At 44.8% G+C, this 10,066-nt stretch overlaps 1 protein-coding gene across 3 annotated transcripts in view; it reads right to left on the bottom strand.

Annotated features, from left to right (window-relative positions):
- Positions 1-8,137, bottom strand: part of LUZP1 (leucine zipper protein 1) — a 19,969-nt gene extending 11,832 nt beyond the window's left edge. For all 3 annotated transcript variants that reach the window (XR_003255261.1, XM_026076311.1, XM_026076312.1), the window contains exon 1: positions 4,938-8,137. Coding sequence is in view for 2 of the 3 variants with exons in the window: in XM_026076311.1 (XP_025932096.1) it covers positions 4,938-8,093 (3,156 nt within the window). In the remaining variant the exon portion in view is untranslated. The remainder of the gene's footprint in view (positions 1-4,937) is intronic.
- Positions 8,138-10,066: the final 1,929 nt, after the last annotated feature.

The raw sequence follows: 10,066 nt of genomic DNA, 5'->3' as shown, positions 1-10,066 counted from the left end.
TCTTATGAGGAAAGACTGAGAGAGCTGGGCCTGTTTAGCTTGGAGAAGAGAAGACTGAGAGGGGATCTTATTAATGTGTACAGATATCTTAAGGGAGGGTGTCAAGAGGATGGAGCCAGACTTCTCAGTGGTGCCCAGTGACAGGATACGAGGCAACGGGCACAAACTGAAACACAGAGAATTCCATCTGAACATGAATAAATACTTTTTCACTGTGAGTGTGACAGAGCACTGGAACAGGTTGCCCAGAGAGGTTGTGGAGTCTCCTTCTCTGGAGATATTCAAAACCTGCCTGGACGCGATCCTGTGCAACGTGCTGTAGGTGACCCTGCTTGAGCAGGGGAGTTGGACTAGATGATCTCCAGAGGTCCCTTCCAACCTCAGTGATTCTGTGATTCTGTGATAAAGAACTGCAATTAGAGCCCTGTGATAAAAGGGAGATGCGAGCATCAGTAATCCTTCAGTAACCACTTAGGACACATGGATCTGTCACACACTGACCTAGAATTGACCATGCCCCTGACCAACTATGAACCAGAGATAATGATGGTGGGCCAGGCCATATGGTGAGGGTGGGAATTTTAAGCTAAGAAGTCAACCATCTTCCTGAGCCTGAACAGTTTACCAAGGGATGTGTACCTTGGTCTCTTTCTGATGCCTTTAGAGATGAGTACAGTGGGTGAGCATATAGTTGCTCCATCCCATTGAGCATCTGATAACACCAGTTGAGCATCTGATAATGCCAGTCCGATCTCTCTGCTGTCAGGTGGCATGAAATCTGTGCCTGCCAAACCAGGTACACTGGTCCCAAGAAGATTTCACAGATGAGGAGCTAAGCCTGGGTAGGCAGGACACCCCCCCMCCACCACCCCCAGCCATGTGTTCAGCATAGTCACAGAGAGAGAGAGGCAAAACAGTATCTTCTGGTACCAAGCTTTACTTTGAGCCCAGCACTCCTTGAAATCTTGTGCATCAGGATGAGACCTACAGTACAGGCCAGATTATCTGAAGTCCCTCATTGCTGATTTCAGTACCTTAAAGTATGTCATTTGCCACCCTGAGAGACTGGAAGCTAGGCTAGATAGGCCTGGTACCACGAGATGTGATGAAGACATGGAAGAGAGTCATCTAGTCCCTGACAAAAGCCTGGGATGCTGCTCTGAAGCTGGAAGCCCCCCCCCCCTTCCCCCCACAATAGTTGGCACAAAACAGAATAGAGGCCTTGGGAAAAGTTCCTGACATCCAAGGATTAAAACACAGCAAAGTGCCATGACAGACTGCTTCAGTGGAAGCTCATGCAGCTTCAGCAAGATTGAAATGGTGGTGGGAGCACTTACTCAGACCCTGATCAGAAAAGAGAAGGAGAGGGTGTGCAAGAGAAAGAGGGGGGGGGAGAGAGAGAGAGAGAGAGAGAGAGAGAGCGAGCAAGCGCAAGCATGAGAGTGCGACAGCACGAGAGCGTGCTCACATGCGCACAAGAGAGAATGAGCGAGCATATCCCTGGATACTGTAAGGGAGAATTTTCCATAAGATCCCTCCCGCCCCAGAAGGTACATGTAGATGCGAAGAAAAGCCTTTAGGTTTTAACTTAACTTCTGTGGTGCAGAGACCAGCTCCACAGCAGTCATATTAATATCACAGCCCCAGGGGATGGGGAGAGCAGTCATCTTGCACTGTTGACTGCGCTCCTGCCAGTGCCTTTAGACTAATTCAGGCACTGCAGATTTTCAGCAGTCAAACATCCTGCCAGAGAAATACTGACTTCTTCACTGGAAGCACAAAGCCCAACAGAAACAGACTGTGTGTGGTATGAAACATGCTACATGTACGAGATGATGGCATGGAAGATCTTTGGAGGGGCTTGAGAAAAATCTGGCTTCAGTCACTAGAGGGAGCTGATCAGCAAGCTGCAGTCTCCATCCATCGGCACCTACAGCTTTGTCTCCCCGGGTTCTGGACATTCCAACACAGAAGCAGACCAAAGAGCTGCCGCTTCTGTAGTGCAATAGTGCCCAGAGCTGCTGATACCTCAGCAGCTTTATCGGGAAAATTTACTTACGYCAGTGGTGAAACATTTAAGGCTGAAATTACAGCTTGTGCTTGGGCAGCCCTTGCTGCCAAAGCAAGGAAGTTGCCTCTTGCAGCTTCCTTGCAAGAATTTCTATGTGCTCCCTTTGGGTCTGTCCCAAAGGACAGCCTGAGAGACAAGATCCTACCCTCCAACTTTCTTTAGCCTCCTGCCACGCTGTAGCACGGGGTCAGACAGAGCTCAATATTTCAGGGATGGGAGAGAGAGAAAAAGTGAGATGTATTTTGCCAAAAACAGCATAAGCCCTGTGTTTTCCAAATAGGACTTTTAATGCAATTTCAGATTTTGGATAGTGGAGCTGGGTACAGGAGGCAGTGACGCCTTCTCAGAAAATCTGAATTTGCGAAGTTGCTAATACTGTTATAGCAAGGGCTCAGTGGTGGACTAAAGGATCCAACTTCTGCCAGAGAAATATCTATTTCTCTATCAGAAACATAAATACCAGTGGAAACAGACTGCTTATGATATGAGGCATATTATAAGGTTGAAGATACTCTTCAAGAGGAGAGGCTTTGTTTTCCCATGTGTTACCAGGCTTTGGATATAGCCTTCAAAAATGAGTGATTTACCACAAACAAGCTATTTGGAGTAAGTTTTGAAATGCCTCAAACATTTCGTTCCTTGTGATTTGATTTAGTCTCAAAATAGTTGCAGTATTTCTTAAAGGTCTAGTTGAAAAAGTTTTATTACTGCATAAGAATATGAACTTGCAGGTTTGCAGTGGCTGCGCCTATGTAACCTAGAGAGGGCTCAGGAGTTTCAGGCCCTTCAAATTGCCAGACAAGAATTTTTCCAAGGGGATATGCAATATTCTGAGCTGCCCAAATACTTGGAATTTGGGCTGCTCTTGTATCCACGTATCTCCAGTCTTTCAGGGTAACTTCTCACTCCTCATTTACAAGGTAAAACTAAATATACTTTATTTGCCACCAAGAATTCAGATTTCTGACTATATGGTGTCAGAATAAGATTTGTTTTTAAAGGTAAGATGCAGACAGGCGCATAACTCAATATTCAAAAGCCCTGTGTGAACTAACCACACAGCTGCTTTGCTGACTGCTTGTCACTGTAGATAATGGGCAAGGCTGGAAACCAGCTAATTCATCAGGAATACTCAGGCACGCAGAGGTCAGGATACTCTGCAAGGTACGCTTCAGCTGTCGTTGTGGGCACACTGCCTGCATAACGAGCAAATCTGATCGAACAGTAACCTTGGGACCACCCACAGAATGTACTGCAGAGCTACACTAGTGCATTTACTCAAATCTAGATGGGCTACTAGTGGATAGATGAAAAAACAGAATGTAAGTGCCTGAAGTTTTGCCTTCCTGGGAACTGGTCCCCAAGCCAAGAATTCAGATTTTTGGGGTTAAAGGAGGTCCATGGCTGGATTTCCAACTTCACAAGCAGAAATGTCGGTTCCCCCTGGATTCATGAAAGAGAAGTAAAGACTGTCTGTAGCCCAAGAGTGACTGTGGCCAGGAGGAAGATCTTGGCTTGGAATCTCTTTCCCATAGGTAATGAAGTCTAGGACAGAAGTGGGGTTGCATACTCCCTTCTTCCCACAATTTCCATCAGCTGCTTAAAGCACTGTGTCTGTGGTTATCCCATTCCCATGTGCCCCCTTAATACAGGGGATTTAGGTTGCTAACTGAGGCTGATGAAAGCCACTCCCAGAGCCAGACACTGTCATGCACAGTTCCCTGCTGCATCCTTAGTGTCCAAATGTAGTTGGAAGGCGTACCTGTACTTCACAACACCAGGCAATAGATTCTCTGCAAAGCAAAGCAATGGCACACATTCTTTTGTGCAAGTCACRCCCAGAGAAGCAAAAGGAACAATGAATGGTTTTGCAAATATAAAACTCCTTTCACAGCTTCACCACCTGAGGTTTGTCAATGTCAGAGTCACCTGGGTGTGAATTTGTCTCCTCTACCCACCAGCCCTATCAGCTCTTTCACCTGGGCTCCTTTGCAAGACTGACAATGGAAGTGAGCACTGAGATCAGCTCCAAGTAAAGAGCAAAGACAGTGGATGCAGCAGGAATCAGAATGTGGTTTAACAGACTGGAGGGTCATTCAGTGCCTGTGAGCTATTTTAAAATATGTTGGAGTCTGCAATTCTTTTCAAGTGAAAAGTAGATCTTATCAGACAGAATGTCTCCTTCTGTCAGCTGCGCTTTGAGGGACTCCTCTCATTAATAACACCCAAAAGAAGAGGAAAGGAGCACAGTCATCTTTGTGGCTCTATTTTTTTCTCAGGTGGTGTATTGATATAGACCAAGAAGGAGGGAATAGACCTGTATAACCAGCCACAATTCATCTGTGGTCTGTTTAGGAGATACACAGGAGGCATTTCCAGACAGAGTCCAGATGTGGACTCTGGTTTCACATGTGGAGAGACCATGCAGCCCTTACTAAAAGGAGCTATAGCTTCAGACCGAGGCAGAACCTATTAAAGTTTACTCATTTCACCCATTTTTCTCTGCTACACCAAGCTGACAGTGCCAGGCAACACCATTCTGAAAAGCATACCATGCCCTAAATAAGCTATGACTATGTCTTCTCTGATTCTSGTAAGACCAAATGGATATTGCTATATAATTATTCATACAGTATTACACGATCAGGGTGGACAGAAACATCACCAATGGATTTAATTTCAAGAAGTCTAATTTAGGTGTTTCACATACGAGATGCTCCACTGAAGTTAACAGCAGCTGGGAGAGGGCAGCACTTAGGGAAATAATCTATAAGAATTTCAAATCAGGTACCTTAAAACAAACAGAAAACTTTGAAAATCTGCTCAATTGAGAGAAAGACAACAGTGCTTAAAATAGGACACTTACAGGTAATGCAGTTCGGTGCCGAGTAGAAGCCACTGTAGGATCACTGATGTAGCTCCTGCGTGTTAGCAGTTCAGATGCACTTAAGTTACTTTTGGTCCTTCGGGAGCCCAGTTCAGGGTCATTCCAGGAATCGGTTATGGCACTCATCCGTGCTGAGTTCTGCTCAAGTGAGTTTGTTCTTGCATGGTTCCCTTCAGTTTCAGAGAGATCTACAGAGGATCTGCACGTGTTTGTAGTATTTGAAGCTGCATTTTTCTCCACTTTGGTTTGAGAGTCATCCAGGGAATGTAAGCCTTGTCTTGTTCTCCAAGAACTTCTCACAGTGACATGTTTTGTTTCTGATGAAACAGTGTCTAAAGAGCCATGGTTCTTCCAGCTGATTGTCTCCGAAGATGGCTCGCTGTTCTTTTCTGGAAGTTCAGAAGGCTTTATCATAATACTGCTTCTTGAGACCACTGTTTCTGCTCTACTTCTCAGAGCTACATCTCCAATTCTGTCTGTCTCAGATAATTTCAGAGCACTTTTATTAATTGATATCTCAAAGGGTGTGGGGAGACTGTTAGTTATTGGTGAGGGTTCGTTTGGAGCAACTCTGATGTTGCTGGTGGTAACATGCCTTTCCTTTGTTGCTACATCTGCACTGGTCCTTGAAGATGTTGGCTCAGAAGGGAAGATTGTGATACTGCTTGTCATTTTATTTGTCATGGTTTTGAAAACACCTTTCTGTTTTTCTGACTCTGCCTCAGAAACAGTCCCTCCCATTACTGCTTTCATGTCTTTTTCAATGATTGCAGGTTTAATGATGGCTTTTGATCTCAGAGCTTCTCTTGGGCTGAATGACCTTCTGGATTTAAATCCTCCAGTGCTGGCATCTGATGTTTTTATAGATTTGGTGGATTCTTCATCATTTACAGTATTCTTGTCATTTTCAAAAACAGATGCTCTAAAAACTCCCCTGGAATTGGAGAACTCTTTGGAATTGGCTTTCTTTCTTGTCTCAAAGTCCAACTGAGTGGTTGCTTTTTTGCTTCTTCCTGTTTCTTCTTCTGAATTAACTTTTTCATGACTACTTTGGATGGTTTGGGAGTCTGTTTTTAAGCCAGTATTTATATGATCTGTTGCTGAAGATGAAGACTGTTCTGTGTCTTCTTTATCAAGACCTGTAAGAATCTGCAGAATGTCTTCTTGACTCCTTGAGCAATGTGAACGCTTTATTAATGYTGAAGGCTTCATATTTTCAAGTAAAGTGTCTGTGAAATCTTTCTCTTGGGAGCTTATTGCTTTTTTAGCCCTCCCCTCTGAGGTTTGCCTGTGAGATGCAGCAAAGGTGTTTGTTCCTTCTGCTTTAGAGCTGATGGAGTCTGATGCTGATGTTTGGGAAGAGAGGTGATACCTATATGCTGAAGCAGTTCCATTGGAAGAGGTGTGATTACTCTTGGGGAGAAGCATGTCCACAGAGTCAGCAACTTCTGCCTGACTTGTTTTCAGCTTCTCAGGCAAAGAATACACTGATTCTCCTTTGCTTGATTTTTCATCCCGTGCATCAGAGTTGGTTTGGCAGTTGCCACGGACCATCTGATATGGCTTTTCAACCTTGGATCTTAGGCTTGTGTCGTTAACATGTTTGGAAGGAGCTTTCCAAGATTTCTGCTCATGTGCAGCAGGAGGATACCGACTGAGGACGGATGGCTGCTCTTTTGATCGCTTTCCCTCATTCTGTGTGACACAGCCTTCCTTCTGACCAGATGAAAAAGTGGAAACTAAAGATTTCTCTTCTAGTCTTTTTGTATCTGTCGCAGTGGCATCTAGAAGGGTAGATGCACTGGATGCCTTTCCTGCTTTCCTGTTCATTAAGCTTGGACTGGGTACTTGCTTACCACTGTGGCAGTAGTTGTCATTACTGAAGGAGAAATCTTTGTTCCGCATTCTTTCCCGTCGGTGCTGGGGTGAAAGTTCTCTTGGCTTGTGCTTGGTAGCTGTCAGATCAGCTGTGATACCTCTGTATTTAGGTCTGTCGTGTTTCCCTCTGCTAGAAAAGCTCATATCTTCATTTTCTACCTCTCCATTCTCCAGATCTTTCTGTTTCTTTATTTGCATTTTTATTTCTTCTAATTGACCAATCAAGAGTTTGTTTTTATTCTGTTCACTCAAATAACTGTCTTGCAGGTCATTGTTTTTGGCTCTCATTTTTTTAAGTTCTTCTTCTAAAGATTCAAAATGCTTGATCTGAGTTTTAAGTTTCTCGATTTCTTGGGTGAGATCTTTCACTTTGTTGTCTTCCTGATTTTTATTCTTTTGGTTTTCTGATTTATTCCTGGTTTCATTTTCTACATGTTTTAGGTAATCCACACTTCCCTTCCTCCTGGTTTCTTTAGAGGGCAATGCTGGTGACAAGTCATCTTCAATTCTCAAATCATTTCTGTCCAAGAGATTATTTGATGATCTTTCTAGCAAGTTGGATGCATTTCTAGTTTGATCTGCCCTATTTAGTTTATTGTTTTGCTCTAGTTTCTGGGTTAGCTCCTGGATTAGCTTTTCGTTCTGCTTTTCTCTTTCATTAAAATGTTTTCTTTCACTGATAAAGCTCAGTGCTAAGGATTTCAGTTTTTCTAATTCACCCATTAAGCTCTGCTCAGTTTTATCTAGCCTGTCTTCAGATGCTTCAAGTTCTTTCACTTTCACTCTAAGTATTTCTAATTCTGTAGATATCTTTTTGGTCAAGTTCTTTTCTTCATTAAGGCTAAGACACAGCTGGGTACAGTCATTCTTGCTTCTGCTGAAGGCTTCCTCCAGCTTTTCCAGTTCTGCCATTCTCTTCTGAAGTCGTTCAATTTCTGCCTTCAGCTCTCGGGTGAGGCTTTCTTCATCTTCAAGTTTTTCTTTCATTAACCGGCAAAGCTCTTCTGCCTTCTTAATTTCTTCATCCTTGCCTTCAATCTTCAGCACTCTTTTCCGCAGGGCTTCGACATCAGCCAGCATGCTGGAATTGCTGCCTTCTGCCTGGATAACTTTGTCCTGGAGGTCGAGCAGCTCATCCTCTGCTTTCTGGAGATTTTTGGTTGCTTCCTCCAGTTCATCAAGGCGGCGACTGAGACTCTGTAATTTGAATCGTAGGTGGCGATTCGAGGTTTCCTTGTAACCTGTGAATTCTGCCATGTTTATTTTTTATTCCTTCTGGGTGAAAATCTTAAACACCTTGTTTTTTCCTGGTATTTTACAGTTTCTTTGGACAGAGGCAATCTCACCCTGAAAGAAAAAAAAGACTTAAAATGAACATAAGAACTCAGAATATAAATATTCGCAGAAGATAAATCAGAATATAAATATTCATATAAAGTCTTTTAATTAAACATGTTTCTGAGTGCTAAATTAGGATCTGTGGAAAAGAGACATAGTCCATTTACTTTGGTGATGCAGACTAGTTCCAAAAATAGCCCATTACTGATAGTTGAGGGAAGGAAGTAGCGTCTTATGCTGATTTACAGGGAAGCTGCGTGCAATCTCCAGTGTCCCTTCACACTCAGTATTCAGTGTTCAATATAAGCCTGCCTGTGTGCAGATTCTTGGACGGGTGAGGTTCATGTGTGTGCACGACTCAGTTCCCTGCATGAAATATCCATGTGGTGGGTACTTTTCTTTGAAGCACTGTACAAGCCTCTAGCAGACTCTTCACAGATGGAGATTCAGGGACCGTAAACAAGATCTGGAATCTAGAAAATACAAATGTTGTAGACTGAGAAAACCAGCACAAACAATACAAAGGGAAGAATAAAATGGCCATATGCTTCCTACATGTGGCAAAAGCACAGGAAAATGATCTCCCCAAATAACCTATCAAGAAAACTGAAGAAGGAACAAACTCTAAGGAAACAGGAGCTAATGCTGCTGTGCAGAACTCACTATGTTTCTGACGCAGGGACTGCCAGAAGGGCCTGTCCCCACCACATGATGTTGAGAGAACTGACTCCTAAACAGTCAGAGCCCAGCCCAAGGCAGTGCCCAGCAACGCATCATCTTTGCTCTCGACACACTACTTTTGCAGTAGCTCAGAGTTCACAGTCGCAACACCAAGTAGAGACTGATCACCCACTGCACCCCCCCAGCACCCTGACCTTGGACTGCACAGGTGGAGCGTGTGATAGCTGCTGCCAGCCAGGCACTGCCCATCTCTTCCCGTATTTCTACTGAAGCCCAGGTTACTTGGCAAAAATCTTTAACTGGGTCACGGTCACATCCCTAGGACACTGTATCAATGGAGTTTCAAATTTCTCCTTCCTGTTTCAAAAGCTGTCAACACCCTCAGCTGCTACCCACTTGCCCACCAAGGCGACAAGCAGTTGCAAACACTAACACATCTCCTCCTCGTTGCCACTAACAATGATCAGTGATTACGAGACCGGCAGGCGCTGATGCACTAGATGTAGCTCTCCCAGCTCGGCGGTCTGTGCAATGCTTCAAGATGGCAGGACTTTTTTTAAACAGCCACTCTGTGCCTGGCAGGGAGTAGCGGCAGGGGGGACTGCTGGAACCTGAGCGGGCCAGAAAGGTTGATGGGAGGATCTGAGATCCCCCTCTGGCTTCCTGACTAAGAATGACCATATCTTGGGCCTGAGGTTCACCTCCAGCCCCACACTCATGTGTGCGAGGGGCTAACACAAACACAAGGAGGGGGAGATAATTGCAGCTCTTTGACCCACACCCTTGCTTAGCCTGCCTGTGTTGATGCAGAAGGACTTGGCCTCCAGCATTTTTGCTGGAGCTCCCTGCAGAGGAAACACGAGTTTCCTATTTCACAGTGCCAAGAAGGGAAGAGCAGGATGTGGGGAGGAGACAGTGCTGTTAAAGGAGACTGCAGTGCCCTGACACGAAGCCTTTGATTGAAGGTGATTCATTTCCTGCCAGGCAGAGGGGCCAATGGTGCAAACAGCCACCTGCAGTGCACTCCCAGGCACCCTCCAGCCCCTCTCTGCAGGGACCGTTCCCACTGCGGGGCTGACCACTATATTTGTTCTGGCTTGCACACAGCAGGCAGCTGAAAGGAGCAGCACAGAAGAGCAAATGGACAGGAACCTGAGGCCAGCTGTGTCCACTGGCATAGCAGTGGACACTAGATGCATGTCCATTCCCTC

The sequence above is a fragment of the Apteryx rowi genome, unplaced genomic scaffold (assembly GCF_003343035.1).
Source record: "Apteryx rowi isolate R43461 unplaced genomic scaffold, aptRow1 scaffold_43, whole genome shotgun sequence".
Taxonomy (NCBI): Eukaryota; Metazoa; Chordata; class Aves; order Apterygiformes; family Apterygidae; genus Apteryx; species Apteryx rowi.
Note: the sequence above shows the minus strand (reverse complement) of the source record. Positions and strands in the feature narration are given on the sequence as shown.